The sequence below is a fragment of the Gadus morhua genome, chromosome 8 (assembly GCF_902167405.1).
Source record: "Gadus morhua chromosome 8, gadMor3.0, whole genome shotgun sequence".
Lineage (NCBI taxonomy): Eukaryota > Metazoa > Chordata > Actinopteri > Gadiformes > Gadidae > Gadus > Gadus morhua.
In genome coordinates this window covers 11,794,328-11,815,675 of record NC_044055.1, presented here as the reverse complement: position 1 = coordinate 11,815,675, position 21,348 = coordinate 11,794,328, and the positions used below count along the sequence as shown (strand labels likewise).

The 21,348-nt window shown below is 49.0% G+C and overlaps 2 protein-coding genes and 1 long non-coding RNA gene across 3 annotated transcripts in view; 2 read left to right on the top strand and 1 right to left on the bottom strand.

Annotated features, from left to right (window-relative positions):
* The window catches only part of LOC115548771 (neuropilin-1a), a gene marked incomplete at its 5' end in the record, with an annotated part of 29,219 nt that extends 18,808 nt beyond the window's left edge, over positions 1–10,411 (top strand). Inside the window, 8 exon segments of the mRNA XM_030363603.1 lie at positions 1,756–1,903; positions 2,290–2,496; positions 3,201–3,236; positions 4,631–4,762; positions 5,489–5,835; positions 5,950–6,046; positions 6,314–6,358; positions 6,783–10,411. Coding sequence (XP_030219463.1) covers positions 1,756–1,903; positions 2,290–2,496; positions 3,201–3,236; positions 4,631–4,762; positions 5,489–5,835; positions 5,950–6,046; positions 6,314–6,358; positions 6,783–7,063 — 1,293 coding nt within the window.
* A 54-nt stretch (positions 10,412–10,465) lies between these two features.
* LOC115548774 (uncharacterized) lies at positions 10,466–12,845 on the bottom strand. The gene is made up of 2 exons (XR_003977642.1): positions 12,750–12,845; positions 10,466–11,057 (listed from the first exon to the last, which is right to left on the bottom strand). It is a non-coding gene; the product is annotated as an uncharacterized LOC115548774 (long non-coding RNA).
* The window catches only part of LOC115548772 (integrin beta-1), a 25,695-nt gene continuing 17,152 nt past the window's right edge, over positions 12,806–21,348 (top strand). Inside the window, exon 1 of the mRNA XM_030363605.1 lies at positions 12,806–13,103. The gene's annotated coding sequence lies outside the window, so the exon portion shown is untranslated. The remainder of the gene's footprint in view (positions 13,104–21,348) is intronic.

Sequence of the window (21,348 nt, the reverse complement as noted above, 5' to 3'; positions counted from 1 at the left end):
TGGTGCAGTGAGGACTAGCGGTGTTAAACGAGCTTGTAGGAGTAAACTCTGAAAGCCTCCGAGAGCCTTTAAAGGGTGACTCCTCAAACAGGCCTCGAACCCACAACCCCAGTCTAGTGGGATCTTGGTGTGCTTTGAGGTAAGGCTGGTAATCATGTTAACATGACTTCAGGGCTTGAAAACGAAATTATTTTTCAATCGTTCCGCTCCGAACGGAACCGGTATATTTAACGTTTTCGTTCTTGCGTTCCGCCACCAACATATCGTTCCTGAACCGGTTTGGAACGTAAAATAACTAGAGCTGTCAGTTAAACGCGTTATTAACGGCGTTAACGCAAACCAAATTTAACGGCGTTAAATTTTTTATCGCGCGATTAACGCAATTATTGGCTCAAAACAAAGAAGCAGTAGCCTGACTGCTATGTTCAAATGACATTTGTTCAAAGCAGTCGTTTAATTGCACTATAGGCTCCTTTTTTGTATCGTCCTGTTTTGCTCAGTGTATATGCCAATGTTGTTATCAATAAAAATCATTTGCACAAGGCAAGCCGATGCACTTCACCATGTTGATAAGAGAATTAAAATGAGAAGAATTATGGGACAAAAAAATCAAGGGATATTTAGCATAGAAAAAGAATTTGTGATTAATCGCGATTAATTAGAGTTAACTATGACATTAATGCGATTAATCACGATTAAATATTTTAATCGCTTGACAGCTCTAAAAATAACGTTTGTTCTTAACGTTCAGGCAGTGTTATTGGGCCTAGTCTATTTTTGAGGTCGATATAGGGTGACCAGATGTGTCACGTCCCGCATTGTCCCGCATTGTTATTGACAGTCAGACTCAATTTTTGAAATGCGTGTTTTATAATCTGGCATTTATCAAATAGCTGTGTGTAGATAATAGCAATGAGGGCTGTTATCAGGGAGCGGGCGGGCTGTTTGGTCATGTCAATGAAACTTGGACGCGGACGCAGATTAAGGGCACACCTAACAACAAGAAACAATGCAAAGGCGTTATAGTGGACTCGGTTAATTTAGCTCACGTTACCTTTGTCGAAGATAGAGCTCAGTGCAACTGTTGCTTCCAAATCGCCTCTCGCCAGGGTGGTGGTGGGAATTTGTGACAACTGAGCTTAGCGGGCGGCGAAGTGAACGCGGTAACCGCAAATATATATTTTTTAACGTTATTAACCGGTTTTGGGGATTTCAGAATAACGTTTCTGTTCCGGAACAGTTGAAGACCATTTGGTTTTCGTTTCCGTTTCCGTTCCTTGTAAAACTCAGTTCGTTTCCGGTTTTTGTTTTCGGTTTTTGTTTTCGTTCCTTGAACCGGTTCGGAGCCCTGCATGACATCGCCTCATTTAGAAGACTGTTATTCACAAAAACAAAGTATCATTTTCTTCATTAGCCCAGGTCAGTCGCAGTGTCGATAGCAGCAGCAGTAGAAGAAGTAGGAAAACTAACATGCTTTTACTTTGAAATGGTATATGTTTATCTTTAAAATAAATGAGTATGCGCCACAAGGTCCTCTCCCCTCTGTCTAGAAATAGCAGTCCTGTCACAATCCTTTTATTTTGAAAGCTTGGTCATGTTATTCTTCAAAATAAATGCTCTAGTCTGCAGTACAACACCCGCTCTGTTTGCCCCCCAGTACGCTATAAACAGCAGTCCTGTCACAACGCTTTTACTTTGACACCCTCGTCAGGTTTCGTTTTTCAAAGTAAAAGCCCTGCTGTGTCCCGTGTGTAGGCGTTTGCTGGGAACCAGAACCACGACACCCCGGAGCTGCGTGCGTTCGGCACCCTGCTGCAGGCTCGCTACGTCAGGCTGTACCCAGAGAGGGCCACCTCGGAGGGCCTGGGGCTCCGGCTGGAAGTGCTGGGCTGTGACCTTGACGGTGAGGCACTGGTCCCACTGGGAGCACTGGTCCCACTGGGAGCCCGTCGCCCAGTGATGAATCACAGTACTGTACATGTTAGACTAGAGTTGGGATTAGAATACATGTTAGGTTATGGATGGGATTTGATTCAGATGAACGTTTACAAACTAACTAAACTGCAGACTAGATTAGAGATAATTGTATCCATTACCTATCTATCTATCGGTCTCAATGAAGGATGCATCTTAATCTCTTGGTTTCTTGGTCTCTCTCTCTCTCTCTCTCTCTCTCTCTCTCTCTCTCTCTCTCTCTCTCTCTCTCTCTCTCTCTCTCTCTCTCTCTCTCTCTCTCTCTCTCTCTCTCTCTCTCTCTCTCTCTCTCCCTGACTCTCTCTCTCCCCCCAGAGCCCACCACCCTGCCTCCCTCCACTGTAGCGCTGGTCACCACGGTGGCCGGGGGGGCCTCCACGTTTGGGGCCACCACGGGGGGCCCGGTCACCTCCCCCGGGACAGAGGAGGAGGTGGAGCCGAGTCCCACCCTGCCCCCTACTGCCGGATGTGAGGAGGGAGCGAACTGTGGGGGAGGGACGGAGGACTACGACCATACTGCAGGTACACACCTAGATCTCCTCCTTCTCCTTTCTGCTTTACCCTCTATCTCTCTCTTCCTTCCTCTCCTCTACCTTCTCCTCCTCTCTCCTCTCCCCCCTCTCTCCTCTCTTTTCCTCTCCCCTCTTCTCCTCTCCTCTCCTCATCTCCTCTAAATCTTTGACGGTCTGCTGTGTGTGAAATATTGCTGATGACATTGAAATACAGCGTGTGACATCATCACCCCCCTCCCACGTTACCATGGTGAATTTATGTTTGGCTCCATCGCCGTGCCGCGGTCCTCGGTTGTTTCCCCTGACTCTGTTACCACGGTAACCAAAGGAGGGCCGCGTCTGCGTGTTGTACGGGTGTTGCTTCTAGCGGTTTAGAAACATCTTGTGTCTGAGTCCCAGCGCTCACCCCCTGGGGAGACCAGGCACGGCCCTCGTGGGTTTCCATCTGTGGTGACGTTCAAACACATTCTCACTGTTTAAAACTCACAGGCCTCACAATCTAAACTTTGACCTATTTGGTTTAATCCTAGTTTCTTTCTGTGTGTCAGGTTTTAACACGTTTTATTTAAAGTAACTTTTACACGACAGCCGGACGTGGCAGGCTGTTGAATGAAGAGTTCTATCAATCTCTATAAGTTTCTTCCTGTTGGCCTCCACACCAGCCTCCTCTTAACCTTTGACCTTTCTCTGGCTGTGCCCATCTGTCTCTGCCAGGTGTTACCGAGGCAACGGAGCTGGCAGACATACCAGGTGAGAACTCTCCCCTCTCTTCTCTCCTCTCCTCTGTCCTCTCCTCTCATCTCCTCCCCTTCTCTCATCTCTCCTCTCCTCTCCTCTCCTCTCCTCTCCTCTCCTCTCCTCTCCTTCCCTCTCTTCTCCTCTCCTCTCCTCTCCTCTCATCTCTCCTCTCCCCTCCTCTCCTCTCAACTCTCCTCTCCTCTCCTCTCCCCTCTTCTCTCTCCTGTTCCTCTTATATAATCTATATTATCTCATGCGGAGGACCTGTGTTGTTTTGCTGCATTGTTTGGACAATGGCAAAAAAAATGTGATGATGAAGAAAGAAGCGATAAAACAGAGGGACGTAGTGAGTGTGTGTGTGTGTGTGTGTGTGTGTGTGTGTGTGTGTGTGTGTGTGTGTGTGTGTGTGTGTGTGTGTGGGGGGGGGGGGGGGGGGGGGGGGGGGGGGGGGTCGGTGTGAGTGTGTCAGTGTGTGTGGTTGTGAGTGTGTCAGTGTGTGTTGGTGTGTCTATATGTGTCTGTGTTTATGAGCATGTTTATGTGAATGTGTCTGTGTCTAATTGTGTGTCTTTAACTGTGTGTGTGTGTGTTACTGTGTGTGTTACTGTGTGTGTTACTGTGTTTGAGGGTCTCCCAGGACTGAATAAGCCCAGTCAGCGCATCGCAAAAGTTAGCTTGGTGGGCTGCTAGCTCCCCTCACCGCAACGCAGTGTTTCAGTTTCCAGGATCTACAGCTGCCTGCCTGTGGTGAACCACTGCAGGCTGGGAAATGTAGTCCTGCTCTTCTTTGTTCTTCCTCTTATCTTAATTTTAGAGGCGCCACACCCTAAACTGTGAACCATTCTTCCTCTGAACCTTGTGCTCAATCCGTTCATCAGATCTCTCCCTCTCTCTCTCTCTTTTTCGCTCTCTCTCGTCTTCTCTCTCCCCGCTCTCTCTCTCTCTCTCTCTCTCTCTCTCTCTCTCTCTCTCTCTCTCTCTCTCTCTCTCTCTCTCTCTCTCTGTCCCTCTCCCTCTCCCTCTTCCTCTTCCTCGCTCTTGCTCTCTCTCTCTCTCTGGTCTAAGTCAACCTCTCTCTCTCTCTCTCTCTCTCTCTCTCTCTCTCTCTCTCTCTCTCTCTCTCTCTCTCTCTCTCTCTGGTCTAAGTCAACCTCTCTCCTAACTCTAAACTTGTGTTTCTTCTGGAGCTGGTTTGTGGAAAATATCTCCTCAACACTGTATGTGTTGAGGAGATATATACATTCTTAATGTCTCTCTCTCAAAAATGTCTCTACTTCTTCCCTCAAATCCTCTATCCTCTCACTCTACGTCTACTGCTCTCCTCCATGTGAGCAGTGTGTTTAGTGTCTAGGGTCTAAAGGTATTCTCTCTGTGGTCCTTACCTGTCTCTCCCTCTGTCCCTTCAGAGTACCTGTGGTTCGCCTGTGACTTTGACTTCTCGTCCCTCTGCGGCTGGTCTCTGGAGGCCGGAATGGGAGCGGAGTGGGCCTTCCAGAGCTCCCTGGAGCCCCGCGGGGCCCCCGGCCCCGAACACACAGGTACACAACACGCCTGGACTCACCTGGTGGGGGACACAACCGGACTCACCTGGTGGGGGGCACACCCGGACTCACCTGGTGGGGGACACACCCGGACTCATCTGGTGGGGGGTACACCCGGACTTATCTGGTGGGGGGCACACCCGTACTCACCTGGGGGGGGACACACAGGTAGAGACTCACCTGGTGGTGGGGACACAGAGGTAGAGACACACCTGGTGGTGGGGACACAGAGGTAGAGACACCTGGACTCACCTGGTGGGGAACACCTGGTGGGGGACACACAGATAGAGACTCACCTGTTGGGGGACACACAGGTAGAGACTCACCTGGTGGGAGACACACAGGTAGAGACTCACCTGGTGGGGGACACACAGGTAGAGACTCACCTGGTGGGGGACACACAGGTAGAGACTCACCTGGACTCGCCTGGTGGGGGGACAGCTGTACATGCACACTCCAAACCAACAGTCAAACAGACGTTTTTCACAGAGCACTTTTCATGCAAAACAGAAATAAAACTATCCTAAAAGTACCCCAGTGGGACTATAATATTACAGGGAGGTGACAGCCTGTAATAAGGGGTTCTCAGTTGTATACGGTCATTATAGTATCACGGTATAATGCCTTGTATATTAAAGTATCACGCCCGTTACAGACTCTATGATACTGAGTTCCATCACGAAAGCTGCCCATTCTTACCAGGTCTTCTACTGCCCCCTGCAGGCGGCTACGAGTACTTCCTCTACATGCACCTCCACGACCACACCACCCCCCACAGCCCCGGGGCGGAGCAGGAGGAGGAACCTCCAGGAGAGGAGCAGCGGGAGCAGGGGGAGGAGGAGCAGGAGCAGCGGGTGGCCCGTCTGGCCAGCCTCCCCATCACCGTCCCGTACGGCGAGCTGTGCCTCTCCTTCTGGTACCGGATGAGCGGCCAGCACGCCGGCGCCCTGCACATCAGCCAGCGCACCCAGGGGGCGCTGGCCCACCCGCTGTGGACCGTCAGCGGGCCGCAGGGCCAGCTCTGGAGGGAGGGCCGCGTCGTCCTGCCCCAGTCCGCCTCGGCCTATCAGGTGAGGGCGGGAGGCGTTGTACATGAGGTTCCTGTGGTGGGGGGGGGGGGGGGGGGCAGGACGTCTGGATGTAGGCCGCGTCGTGGGATTCTAACCCCTGTGACCCCGTCCCAGGTGCTGGTTGAGGGCGTGGCCGACCCAAGGAGGGGGGCCCACATCGCCGTGGACAACATCCGCATCCTGGGGACCCTCGAAGACACCGACTGCAAAGGTCAGAGGAACCCGCCCACTCTACTCTACTCTACGATGTTGTACTCCACTCTAATATGCTCTGTTGTATTCCACTCTACTCTATTATGTATAGGGTTCAACTCTAATCTATTGTGCTATACTATATGGACTCTAATGTATTATCTTCTGCTCTACTGTGCTGTATGGTTCTCTACTCTACCTGTACGGCGATACAGGGGGCTATGCAGTGCTCTTTAAGCATGTTTTGAGTGTGTATGCAGGGTTCTAACGTGTCTGTTTGCTTCAGATCCAGAAGCTCCAACGTCTCCTCCGACCAAGATCTACGTACTGCGTGAGTAGAAGAACGATCACATCATCCCCTCATCCAGATGTTTAGTCCTCAGAGGATTACAATACCTCACACAGGTGGTTAATGTCCCTCTCCCCCTTTACCCAACTCTCCCCCTCTCTCCCCCTCTCCCCCCTCCCCCCCCTCTCTCCCTCTCCCCCCCTCCCCCTCTCTCTCCCCTCTCCCTCTCCCCCCCTCCCTCTCACCCCCCTCCCTCTCTCCCTCTCCCCCCTCTCTCCCCCCCTCCCTCTCACCCCCTCCCTCTCCCCCCCCTCCCTCCTCTCTCCCCCCTCCCTCTCACCCCCTCCCTCTCTCCCCCTCCCCCCTCTCCCCCTCCCTCCCTCTCACCCCCTTCCTCTCCCTCTCTCCCCCCTCTCCCCCCCACTCCCCCCCCCCTCCCTCTCACCCCCTCCCTCTCTCTCTCCAGCTCTGGACTCGTACCAGCAGGACTCTGTGGGCGAGCTGGGGGCCCCGGGGAACATGCTGCGGACCCTGGACCCCATCCTTATCACCATCATCTCCATGTCGGCGCTGGGCGTGCTGCTGGGCGCCGTCTGCGGCGTGCTGCTGTACTGCGCCTGCAGCCAGGGGGCGCTGGCCGACCGCAACCTCTCCGCCCTGGAGAACTACAACTTCGAGCTGGTGGACGGCGTCAAGCTGAAGAAGGAGAAGATCAACGCGCAGAGCAACTACTCCTCCGAGGCGTGAGGGGGGGAGAGGGAGGAGCAGGGGGAAGAGGAGGGGGGCGGGATGGTGGCAGAGGACACTCTTGAGAGTGACAGTGGACGCCAGCCAATCGGTGATTGAGGCTTCGGACGGTGTTGACAGAAAGCCACCAATGGGACGTAGGGGGTGTGGCCCAGGGGAGCGGGGCCTACGATGACGACGATGATGATGATGATGATGATGATGATGATGATGACGAAGTGTGGATGTCCTCTGGATGTGCAGGAGACAGCCTGGGCTGTAGTGTACAAAGCTGGCCTGTACAGAGGGACACAGAGTTTTTCTGCGTGTTCTTGGCGTGTTCTCGGTTGGTTTCCTGTGTAGACACACGCCGCGCCGCAGACCGATCGCCCCTCAGAGTATTTATCAGTTGCTTAACTTTCCTCTGGAGAGGGAAAAAGAGATTTGATTTTTCATTGTTTGATTTTTTTGCAGATTATCATTGGTTCACACAGAAAAAGATGATTGAACGATTGTAGATTTACCACCCTGATGTCTAGCTCTGCTGGCCGTGTGTGTGTGTGTGTTTGTGTGTGTATGTGTGTATTTGGATCAATCAGTACACACATTATTTGCATGTGTCATTCAGTGTGTGCGTATGCGGTATCATGTGCGTGTTTGTGTGCGCGTGTGCATCTGTGTGTGCGTGTGCGGGTGTGTGTGTGTGTCTACGTTTGTGTCTGTGTGTGTGTATGCGTGTGTGTCTGCGTGTGCGTCTGCGTGTGTGTCTGCGTGTGCGTGTGCGCCCAGAGTCCATCCGAGCCGGCATGTCGTTCCGATAGTGCCTTTCATTTCTGGAACATTTCTGTTGCCTTTTCTTTAGTTTTACTGTCGAACCACGGCGGCCATCTTGTCCAGGGTCCCCATGAATGCCTTGAAAGTTTTACGATTAAAGTGTTACAAAGTACAGGAGATGCTCCAACCCGCCGTGGAACAAGGCCCTACAACAAGGCCAAACATCGTCAGTGATATCGTCCATCTAGATTATGTTGAACCTCGATGAAGTGACCGACCCAAGGGGGCTGGGGCGGTGGGGGCTGGTTATGACCAGTTGGAATCAGTGGGGTCTGGTTTGGTCCAGTTTGGAACTGCTTTTGACCAGTTGCGACCGGTTTGGACGGATAAGGACCTGCTGGGACCGGTTCGGACTGGTTTGAGAGAGGTTTAAACAGGTTGGGACTGGTTGGAGTCGGTTTTAACTGAATGAGACTGGTTTGAAGCGGTTGGGACACAGTATGCTGTGAAGTTGAACTCCGTCTATCCACTCGGCCATGGCACATTCTACGTCTCACATACTGTAAATAGGTTTAATATATATTTGAGGGTCTTTTTCTATATGAAGGGAGTGTTAAATATTAACACTTTTTTTAAATTCTTTACCAATAAGGTACTGCAGCATCCTTTCCAACAATCGGGTTCAATGTTAATGAATAAAGCAGGAGACGGTGAATGATTCACTGTGGGCTCCGCAGATGTTCGCCAGAGCTTATCTGCTCGCTGTCGATGTCGTCTGTGTTTATGTTGTGTTTCAGAAAGGAGTCGTTTCGTTTGTTTTCGACCAGATGCAAGGAGGAACGGATTCCATACAGGGTGAAAACAGGGAGAATGTGTCACGGTTTCAGTGTTTAAAACTACAATAAGTCATCGATGATGAATGACTTAAGATTTGGAATGCGTAGACTATCAGAGATGTATAGATAGAGAGTAACTTTGGCTTATTCACGGTTAATAAGTCACCTGTTTCTAGGCCCATCAGTCTGTTGGTATCACCATGACGACCAGAAGCAGTCGTCTCTGATCAACGTTTAAAAAGACGCACGCCATTTTCTGTGTTGTGTTTTCGATGTGTTGTGAGCCTGGTGATATGTGGTCGTAGAATGTAGACTTCACGTGTTTTGAACCCCACAACAGAGAGTAAATGATATTCAGCATATATACACAGACATTACAACCACCTGTACCGGAGGGGAGGAGGGGTACTATAGTAGACCTGTTGACCTCAAAATGGATTCTGTTTGACGCCAACAGGAATGGCATGCTGGTATCACTTGGAAAACTGTAAAACTCTGCCAAACAGTCACACAGGTACATCTGGAGCTCCATTGGTTCGAGCTACAGATGTGGTCCGATGTGAAGTCAGCCCCACGTAACGAAGAGGCCTAGACCGGCATCCCGAGTTCCCACGATCCCCACACCTCAAAGATAAAGGGACGTTTGATTTCATGTACCTGTGTTGTTTCGGTGTGTTGCTCTGTGCATTGTGGTTTGGTGGGGTTGAATTTGTACCAGAATGTAAAGTCTGGACGATTCCTCACACCTCGCTTCTGTCGGACCTTGTGATGCAGACATTTTAAGTCGATTTTATTTGGCTGCTTGTTGAAAACAAGAAAGGATGCTACAGTACTTTATGTGAAAATAATGTTGCACTGATATATTTAAAAAATATATAGAAACTATGTCTTTATGATGTTGATTTATGAACCGAGGTCAAAGGAACGTGACAAAAATGTTATTATTGTTGTTTTTCGCCCATCATTTCGGATAACATGCTGCCATTCTGAAATGTACAAATTTTACGCAAAATGTTTTCATTCTTGAAAAAAAAATACTTTTAGACACGTCGATCGGAAAACGTACCATTTAATTTGTTATCCTTGGTATGATATGTCGTGTTTTGTCGCTTCATGGATGTCGCCGCCATATTGTTTGGGTTCTCGTCCTTCGAGAGGGGCGGGTTTATGTCGTCATGGCGGCCGGTTCTGGTCCGTTGAGAAGGGCGGGTTTATGTCGTCGTCATGGCGGTTGGTTCTAGTCCTTTGAGAGGGGCGGGTCTATGTCGTCGTTATGGCGGTTGGTTCGTTCTTCGAGAGGGGCCGGGTTTATGTCGTGGACTCAAGGGGGGCAGGTTTATGTCGTCACGGCGGCCGGTTCTCGTCCTAGAGGGCGGGTTTATGTCATCGTCATGGCGACTGTAGGAATCATAAGGCGGGAACAGGGGGCCTTACAGGAGACATATTATTATACCACCAGGTGTGAGTTTGATTAGCCATAGACTTCAGTCCACTGGGTAGGCTGGTAGACTGATCTATCCAGCACAGATCTAGGTGGACACGCCCACTAGTGATGTCATATGGGGCAGATTTTCGAAACGGCTTGTAAGGCTAATAACACTCACACCAGGTGGTAAAATATGTCTCCTTTAAGCGACTAAAAGTAACGTTTGTATTTTAACTTCTTCTGGCCCAGACTCACTCTCTCTGTTGTCCAAAACTCATCGTTGACTACTACATTCCAAAGAATTGGATAATAAATAAATGTTTTAATTAAGAATCTGTTTGTTCTGTCTAGAAGGGAAGGTTTGAAGGATGTTCATGAAGGCCAACATGAGGAGTCAAGGCAAGCGGTTTTATTACACTAGAGAAAATGTGTTGCAGACAGGACTTAAAACACATTATATCCCTCATGAATACTACATGAAGGACAACATTTACATTAAGGTCATTTAGCAGATGCTTTTAAGTCAATTTATCAAAAAAAATAGAAACAATATATCTCTGTCGGTACAGTAAAGATGTTAGTAGAATCAAGTTCTAACCACTAAGAATCACTAGGTTAACCCATTCCCTGTATACAACAGAGATATCTAGGATAAGATGCTACACAATGCTTAGTACTAAGGATAGCTAGGATAAGATGCTATATCGCTAAGTACTAAATTTAGCTTGTATAAGATGCTACACAATGCTAAGTACAACACAAACCACACAGGACACAGAAGACACCATCCAGTACAGTACTGGTGAACCTGGACCGTGTTGTGGCACCAGCCGGCCGCTAGGGGGAAGCACACACTGCTCTGTTCAACACGAGGCGGATACTGATAGTGGTGGTAGTGGTTGGGAGGGTCAGGACCCGGGCGGGGTTTCTGCGGTTTGGTTTCTGGTGTCGTTGCTTCTGCAGTCAACTGACAAAACGACTGCAATCAGAGGAGAATAATGTTCATCTAGCGTTCAGCATCCACAGTCTTCAAAATCAAACATTATAAATATGTAATTAGGTGAGTGCTGCATGCAGCGCTCAACTATATTATAAATGTATTGTAATGGGTCTGTATTGAATAGTCTCAACCCCACAAAATTTAGGCATTAGTTCATTTGTTCAGATGTCTTTACATGCAAAATGGTTTAACAAGTTCTCATAATATGTCAAGCATATTTCTATACATTTCCATTAGACTTTTTTTCTAAATCTGTCCTGAATTGGTAAATTGCTACCAGGTGAATCTTGACTTTCTCTAAAGAAGGGAAATGTGTGAAGTGTTAGATCAACCAACGATCAACCGGTTTACTGAAATAGATCTCCTGAACCATGAACTGGCAAGTATATATATAGCTGGAGCACAACACAATGTTCCATTGTCTGACAATGGAAGGACAAGGAATTGGCGAGGGTCAACAGCCAGAGAGAAGAAGAAGAGGAAGAGGAGTGAGGCTGCCTGAGAATTTGTGGCCCAACAGACAGGAACGTCAGGAGGTGTAGGAAGACTGCACTGTAATTCCTACAGCAATGCATGTACAGTTTACCCTAAGGAGATTTTCCTATGTTCACATTTCTAGCAATGACATGGTCTGTCAACAAATTACAGTACAAACAGTCAAAGCGTAAATGTGAATCTTGTCCAGTCTCTTGCAATCAATCTCCCACATACACTAAGGTGTAACTTACAATTTAAAATAATTGTCTTCAAAACTTCAGCCATAGTTTACATCAGAACATCCCATCCAGATTACACTGTTATATTGATAACAAGACTAAGCAATTTGACTGTCTTATCCGTACACAATAGGGTTAGGGTTAGGGTTAGTGGGTTAGGGTTAGGGTTAGGGTTAGGGTTAGGGTTAATTCCGAGGCCATTTAAACTACCGTAGTATCTGTGGGTGCGCTGCCCACAGATACTACGGTAGTTTAAATGGCCTCGGAATTTAAGGAGAGCGACATCTACCTATTCTACGGTGAGGATCATGGATGTGATGTAAGACGGTAGAGAAAGTTCTGTAGGATTAAATATGGTGTTAATAAGAGATTATAGTCTCACCCCCTCTCCCTCCCGGTCTCTCTCTCTCTCTCTCCCTCCCTCCCTCCCTCCCTCCCTCCCTCCCTCCCTCCCTCCCTCCCTCCCTCCCTCCCTCCCTCCCTCCCTCCCTCCCTCCCTCCCTCCCCCCCTCCCTCTCTCTCTCTCTCTCTCTCTCTCTCTCTCTCTCTCTCTCTCTCTCTCTCTCTCTCTCTCTCTCTCTCTCTCTCTCTCTCTCTCTCTCTCTCTCTCTCTCTCTCTCTCTCTCTCTCTCTCTCTCTCTCTCTCTCTCTCTCTCTCTCTCTCTCTCTCTCTCTCTCTCTCTCTCTCTCTCTCTCTCTCTCTCTCTCTCTCTCTCTCTCTCTCTCTCTCTAGTGACTAATCATTAGTAAACCAGTAGGTATGGCCGGAAGTTTGCTAGACTTTTACGATTCATAAATACATCTCATAAAACTGATAAGGGCAACGGCTCCATTGTGTAAAACCGCACAATATTGAATTAGCTGGATTGATACTTTGCAATACAACTTCTCTGCTATTGTATATGCATTGTGTGCGTGCGTGCGTGTGTGCGTGTGTGCGTGTGTGTGTCCATACATTTGGATGAGCCTTTGGTTTGAAGGTGAACTTCCGGCGTGGGCGGTGCTACTTGGTAACGTCATCGACTCGGGAGTTGGAGAAAAAAAAGTGGAATCGCCCGAATCTGCAGCAGCGTGTTGGGCGGACTCGGTCCACTAATAACTCTGAACATCACGAGAAAACGGGGTTTTTCCGTTCCTTTTTTCGGTGACCGTTCTTTGTTCAATACCGTTCCTTTTTTGGGGTGGATCCGGTCTCTTTAAACCCGCGTTAGGAGCGGACCCGCGGGCTTGGTCCTGGGTTCAGACCTCGTTCGTCTACATTCGTGAGGAGGATCCTCCGAGACCTCCGGGCCGACACCGGGAACACACGGTGAGTACCCGCTCCGGTCCCCGGTACACTTGGCCGGGTTATGGCCTCAGGCCACAACGGAAAGAGGACCGCGGACTCTGGTTCAGGACTCGGGTCCGGGTCTCCGGCTCTCTGCGGTGGCTCTCTAAGGGAGATCTTCTAGAAGATCAACGAAGAAACGGGATCATTTTCGTGTCTCGAAATAGATGATTGAGTTTTGTGTTCAACTTCGCTCCTCTGGGTATTCCCCCTGAGAAAGTAGGCCTTGAGGCAGCGTTTATAGCCAGGGAGGAGCAGGAGGCCGGGAGGACAGTACAGGAGAACATAGAGCAGAACTTTGCTTTCTTCCTTCTTGTGCTTTTCTAATAATGTAAATTAATTCCACTGAATTGCGTCTATCGCGGTGTGTGTACGAGTGTGTTGGACTGATGGGGGGACGGATGGACTGACTGACTGACTGACTGACTGTGGGTAGGTCTGTGTGTGAAATGGTCCACAGACATCTTGTAAGTCACTAAATTGCCCTGGTAAGTAAACAAAGGGCTGGGTGTGTGTGTGTGTGTGTGTGTGTGTGTGTGTGTGTGTGTGTGTGTGTGTGTGTGTGTGTGTGTGTGTGTGTGTGTGTGTGTGTGTGTGTGTGTGTGTGTGTGTGTGTGTGTGTGGACTCTACTGTAGGGCGGGGGGGGGGTAGACCTACAGAACTCTACTGTGGGGGGGGGGGGGGGGCTGTTTAACTACTTAAATGGAAGTTAAACAAAATGCTAAAACAGTAAGATATCATCAGCGGTAGGATCTCAGTTTTTTTGGGCTCTAACTTTAGTTATTGATTCAAACTTCTCTTCCACATTAACGTTTGTTGGTGAAGCGCCTGGTTAACGTTCAGCTGAGCTGTGTGGGTTTCCCACCAGAACAAAGCCCAGCTGTGTTGGTCCCAGACCCCCGTGTGACCCCCCCCCCCCCATCCGGCCCCCATTGGGTGCACTGTAAACAGCGGTCGCCCCGGCCCTAGGGGCAGGGCGGGCGGGTTAACCCCAACCCAGAGCCTCTTGTCGGTCCGTCGCCACAACAACCACCCGCTAATCAGCGGTGTGAGGAGCAACATGGGCGGGCAGGTCTGAATCAGCCCAACCTGCTGCCGGTAAACCCGCGCCTCGGGCCACCTTTATACGCCTGTGTGTGTGTGTTTAAATCAGTGTGTGTTTTGGGATCAACACGACCCCTGATAGCACGGTGAACTTTGAGGGCTGTAGTCGACACTGGACGGTTTAGGGGATGGACGATACTCCGTCATCTCCCATCCTCGCTGCTCATTAGACGACGGGACACCTCCACTTTGAAGACCTTCTGAAGCTCACAGATGACATGGTTGTTGTAGCCGAACAAGGCCTCCTAATTGTAGACCGTGTGTGTCGTGGGGCTGGGGGGGTCGATGCCAGGGGACTGAGTCACTTCCCCGTAGTAACAGTAACCGTGTTCTGGTGTTTCAACACCCGGCTAACACGCTGGGAGGATCCGATGAGCCATCAGCCCCCCCCTCTCAACCCTTCCACAGCGTCCCAGAGATGAATCACAGATGATGGCTTGGTTCTGACTCGCTGTAGCCCATCTGGGACAAGCAGCTCTCACCAGTCTCTCTCTAGCCCACTGAGAATCAGCACAACTTAACTCGGCTCCAGTTGGACTACCAGCTGCATAGCTATAGAAACCTGGCTAAAACTAGCCTAGCTGTAACCTGTTTAAAACTAGCCTAGCTGTAACCTGGCTAAAACTAGCCTAGCTGTAACCTGGCTTAAACTAACCTAGCTGTAACCTGTTTAAAACTAGCCTAGCAGTAACCCGGCCCTCACCACCACCATGGCAGCAACAGCAATAATAACATTGCAGTAGCCTTGCTTGTACCAGCCTAGCGGTTACCGTAGTAGAGCTAGCCAGCTAAAACTAGTCTTGTTATCACTAGCCTAGCTGTAACCTGGCCATATCCAGCATATCACTAACGGCAATAACAACCTAGCAGAAGCCTAGCTAGTACCAGCCTAGCTAGAACAAGGCTAGCTAGAACCATCCTAGCAGTTACTTAACAAGAACTATCCCGAGCTATAAATAACTAGTCTTGATTTTAATAAGCCTAGATGAAACACAGCCTTAATTATCCTAGCCTTAACGTAGCTGCAGCAGAGATGGTTTGATCATTGCTGATTGCCATGTTGGGAACAAATTTGGCAAAGGAATGGAATGGGCAGCAGGATGTGTATACCTTGTATGAATTCTTACGGGCTGGTATCCTGAAGCTAGTTCTTCACCCCCGTACAAACGCTGAAGCAGTCCCTCAGTTCAGTATTGATGTCCAAAAAAGCTTCTGTATAGAGGGGACAGAAACCAGTGCGTGGTTTTTCCACGTCGGCGTTGTGGGAGATGGATGGGGCTGCTAGTGGAGGAATGGGTTATCTCATCGCCGGGGGAGAGAAATACTCTCCTCTCTCCCTCTCACTCACTCCTCCAGCCTTCTGCCTCGTCCAGGCGACTGTCTGAATATGGAAGATGGAATCCAAGTAAAGACGTTGGCCTCAAAGTTAAATACTAGCTATAGCCGTCAGCATCAGAGTTTAGGAGAAAACTGTAGGTATCTGAGTTTAAAAAGTAGCTATAGAAGATATCAGTTTTAAAGCTAACTTGATATGTCTGTATCTGAGTTTTAAAGTGAGCAACAGAAGTCTTGCATCAAAGTTCAAAGTCATGCTCAGCAGTACCAGCGTCATGGTTCTTAAAGTGTACCATGACCTTCCTTATCCATCCACAGCCATGCAGGGACAACAGGGCGCCAGGCCAGGGGTCAAAGGTCAATGGGTGTGGTCGGCTTAGCACAGGGGGTTGGGCAGGTTGACTTTAACCGGAAGGTTACTAGTTTGATCCCCGGCTCCACCTAGCTGAGCGTCGAGGTGTCCCTGAGCAAGGCGCCTAACCCTAACTGCTCCTGACGAGCTGACTGACGCCTTGCGTGGTTGACTCTGCCGTCGGTGTGTGAATGTGTGTTTGAACCGTATTATGCCGCTTTGGATAAAACCGTCTGCATAATGTAAATATAAATTATTGGGTTGAGTTGGGTAGTGTTGTTGATTTCAAAGAGTCTAACCTTGTTGACATGAAGGGCATTGAAGAAAAAAAGAATTCCAACCCTGGGCCTGTTTTAACCTCTCCCTTCTCTTATAGCATGTGTAGCTGGGAACGAGCAGCCTGCTACATGGTCATATCCCAGCGGAACAATAATGTTTCTTGAATTCAATACAACAAATATCAGAAGCCTCACACATGCTGTGGATGTTGCCATGGCAACATCCATATCCGCCACAACATTGAACCTCAGACTCGTAGAACCCAGGCGAACTTCCTCTTCCGTCACGCCTTCTGTCGGTCTGAGCTGCAGCCGTCCGTGCACACTCCACCGTGCACGCACCGACTTGGCCAGACAAACGGCGTTGTTAGGAGGTGTAGGCCAAGGCCGCACTAGACCAGCAGAGGGGTGGGTGGGTGGCTCGCCTGGCGTAGGTCTCCGTACGCGGGCGGGCCTGGGTGCGGCAGGGGAAGGCGGTGCGTTGGAACCTGGATCCCTTATCTCCACTTTAATCCTGGTGGTGCGATAACAGAACAGAGTTGTGATGATGAAATCAGCTTCCTCTGAAACACACTAAAGATATCCTGTCTGCGTCGGACGTTTGGTACAGAAGAGGCCAACCTACTTTACATTATGTTTAAGGGATGGTCTTTATCCAATGCGACCAACATGCTGCACGGCCTGGTTCAACAAAAGCACTGCAGAGTTTCAGTTTACGTGTATGCTCTTAATGTTATTGGTAATTTTGTCGTCCCGTAATGAACGATTAGGCTCTGCCTCTGCAGACCCCCGGACCCCGTCAGTAGAGCATGGTTGATTGATTACAAGCTGACTTGGCTTCATCTCAGGATCTGAATCAGTTCCGTGCCAGACTTCAGTATGTTCACATAAATGGAATTAGACTGACGGTATTGTTGAGGTGCAATCAGGTTTTTGTCATCCATAACAGAGGAAGTTGACAGACAAAGTAAGGTAGTTTTTCCTGCATCTACTCGTCCTAAATCACTTGTGTTTAAAGCGTAGTCTGTAAACAAAACGGTACTGCTCATTAATACTTCGCCATGCTAACAGTGTAGAGGTGCATGTAAACAGGCTGCATGAATCTAAGTCACTGGTAAAGAGAGATGAACGTGAGCGTCCTGGCGGCCAGCAGGCTGTGGTCCAAGGGGCAGCAGCAGTAAGAGGCAGTAAGTGGCCGCAGCAGGCTATGATAGGAGAGGCAGCAGAAATGTGGGGCTGCGGCCCGATCTGTATGACCTCCCTGTTCCCTGCTGGGCCGCCGCCGCACCGGAACAATGTGGCACCCAGACGCAGCCTGAGGGCCAACAGGGGGGCCATTCTTCTGGGACGAGGACTCCCAGGGGGCCGCAAGGGGGAGGGAGGGAGAGGCATGGACATAGCTTTGGTTCTCTTAGGAATGTCTGGCTCTGGGTCGCGACCCAAGCGTGTGTCACCAGATTTACATTTCAGGGTCGCTGATAAAACAAGAACTCAATATCCACTGCGAGTGATCAGAATCCCTCCCAGTTGATCGTTGTTTGTGTTGACGCCCCGGTGGGGGTCATGGTGAGGAGCCCGGCCTCCACCAATCATGATCCAGCACGGTGACTAGCGCCCCACAGCCATTGGCTGACGAGCGGTGATGATATCACACCTGATGGAATGTAACCAGACACTGCGGGGGAGCCCCTGAGCAGTGTGTTTTGGTGGGGGTTCACCCCAGCAGCTGTCTGTCTGTCTGGGCTCCTGATAAACCTCTTCCTCGCAGACTTTAAAGCTCTGCTGCGAATCGTTTTCTCGCCTCGACAGCAGAGGATTCTGAGGCTCCCCGGAGCAGCAGCTGGTCTTGCCTTCAGGACGGGAGGTCCTGTAAAAAGACCGTCTTACTACAACCTGAACAAAAACATCATAAATGCATTTATAGAGACCTGGCCATGGACACAGCTATTATTTTTTAACTATTTCATGCAGTTAGAAAGCAATCCTACATTTTATATACAAGCTTCAAGCGTTTTGTAAAACGACTAGAGGTTGTGTTTCCGTAAGGTATTTATTGGCAATTGCACACTATTTATTGGCAACTGGGCATGTTGGCATGCTTACATGCGTGTTGCTTTATTAGCATGTATGCTAACATTGTGTGTGTGTGTTAGCATGCATACCTGACCTATTATAATGCTAGCGCCTTAGGCATGTTGATACCATGTCCTGAGGCATCCGTGTGTGCCCACAACACCTTCAGGCAGACCTGAAGGTGTTGTGGGCAGAGGGCTGTGGGTGAAGGTGTTGACCGTGGTCTATAAAGACGGCTGTTCAGCGGACGGTGTGGAATATTTTCCAGCTGGGGGCGGTCTGACCGACAGGGGCCGAGGGCTTCTGTTTACAACAGAGCGCCAGGAAGGAGGATGAGCCGTCATCATTCCAGAGCCCGCTGTCTCCTGGGCCACACCATACAAAGACATGGCTGGAGCTGGAGCTGGGAGAGAATAGGGGGAGAGAAGAAGATAGGGGGGGGGGGGGGAGGAAGAGGAGATGTGACTGGGAGGTCGCATCACAGATCTAGTGAAGAAAGATTTAATGGGATTTCTCTCTCTCTTTCTTTCTCTCTCTCTCTCTCTCTCTCTGCTGATTGATCGCCCCCATCTGGCCTGAGGTCAGCACTCGGTTCCTCGGCTTCCAACAGACCCGGTCTAGAATCGTCAGACTCTGAGGTTCCGAATTCCTCCGCTCTGACGTCTGAGATGACTTTTAACGTCGCCCTCTGTCGGCCGCTGAATTTAGAGCGAGCTCGCCAAAAATCCATCCCTTAGGATGTGAGGAACCACAATGACATCATCTCTTTGAGCGCCCCCTACCCCCACCCTGGGGCCGGCATGTCTGTCATCTTCCACAATAACAATCAATCAAACTTTATGGAGCGTGAAAAACCATAGCAACAGAAAGGAACTTAAAATAAGGTTTAATATGATAATGAAAGCATAGAATCACCGTTAAGAGGCAAACTAACTAAAGACACGGCTAAGTCCTGATGAGGGGAACGCTGGACTCAAACGGAAACGGTTTGAACACGAGGTTAACCTGCACTACAAATCCATTATTTGTTGAACTAAAAACACTTACATTTCTAGATTTGATTGACTATAAAACTATTCAAATAATTTATTAAAGCAAATAATCACCAATTGCCTCATGGCATCCAGGAGTTTTTCCAACTGAGAGAGAGCAAATACAATTTAAGAGGAACCTGTATATTCAACAAACCATCTATAAGAACCAATACAAAACTGCACTGTATAACGACAAAGGCTGTAAGTCTGTGGAACAACTGCAATGATGAGCTGAAAAAATGTACAACAATATCAAAACTGAAAAACCTCTTCAGAAGCAAAACATTGAATTGTTATGAGCTGGAGCAGTGCATTTCTGTTTTGCTGTTTTCAATTTGATGCTTTTCGTTCATCTGTTCCATTATTTTATTTTGATATTGTCTTGTTGAAAAGTTTTGATTTGTTTAACCCACGAGCTAAACATCATAGACACTGACTGATTCATACTGAGACTTGGAGGGGGTAGGACCAGAAAAGTTTTTCTTAACTTCTTCCTATCCCTTTTGAACATCAACTATTTATTTATTTCCTTTTTTATTTTTTAACCATGTTCAATAAAAGACTTAAAAAAAAAAAAGGTTAAACCTGCACTATGTGCATGTATTCTACTGCCGCTACTTACTCCGTATGAATCTATAAGGGGAACCTCCGCGATGAACTCGCATCTGCCCCACACACACACACACACACACACACACACACACACACACACACACACACACACACACACACACACACACACACACACAGGGGCAGCCGACACAGTTGCCCCAAGGAATGTTTGGGGCGGGGTCACAACTAGAGAGACCCCTCTTCTTTAACAAGTCTTTGTTGGGTTCCGATCTCTGGTGACCTAGCCTCCTGGCTGTGGGTCTGTAGGTCTCTGTCGTGCTGCTGTACCACTTTAACGTCAGAACCTTTCCCGGTTGTCATTTGAATCAAATGTCGGAGAGCAGTTTTATTTTACCTGCGTTTCCATTTAAGTGTCCATTTTGTCTGGTGTTTGTTTCCCTTTTCTGAGATGAGTGTGACTCCAACGCTCTGCAGCAGATGGATCGACCAACGCAGACAGATCCCTGCTGGCTGCAACATGTTTCTGAATCAGATTAGAGAAATGATCAGATGTCCGGGGAGCAATTGATCTTGTTCGAGTCTGCGTTCAGCACCGCAAGAACCGAAGAGGAAGATGCAAAAATGGAATAAAAGGATAAATGCATACACAAATGTATGCATTTTAGTAAAAGTATTCAGTGTGACTTTGGTTGGTAGCTGTGTTCTGTGCTGGGGGAGGAGATCCTGCTCTCTGTGGTCTTCTCTCCTGAGCTCTTCTCTCTTGAGCTCTTCTCCCGTGAGGTCCTCATAAGTCCGTAGACGTCTGATTCGTGTCTCTGGAGCTCCAGACGAGAGGTGGCTAGCTGGAGTCAGAGGGCTATTAGCAGCGCTCTCGCAGGATGCAGCTGTTTTTCACAAGCCTGTAACCTCTGACCCCCGCCGGGCGCTGGAATGTGGCGGGAGATTTGTGTCGGTTGGGGAAGGCTGGCGTTCTCCCACGCCGACCAGCCGACGACTCTGGGAGGAAGTAGGAGAGGAACGCCATTTTTCACCGCGAGACACGTAGTGACTTTTGAACTCTCACACTTGAACTCTTTAGGGTTGAATGGCCCACCCAATGTGGCTATGGTTCTATGTTCCTGTGTTCCTATGTACCTATTTTATGAACCTGTGGTTCTATTTACCTGTAGTTCTATGTACCTATGGTCCTATCCAATGGTCACGTGGTCTATGGTGTTATGTCAGAACAACCAGTCACTTGTTTTCCTTTTCTCATTAGAATAGGTGGCTTGTTACATTTCAATCAATAGTAGCACCGCTGATGTTCTGTTTTACTTTGGAAGTAGCCAATAAGCAGTAGATATGCCCACTATCTGCATCTGCGATTGGACAGACAACGTCAGCTCTGGCCTTTTGAACCAATCGGGCCAGAGAGAGATGAGAGAGAGAGAGATGAGAGAGAGAGAGATGAGGGAGAGAGGGGTCGGTGAGATGGAGA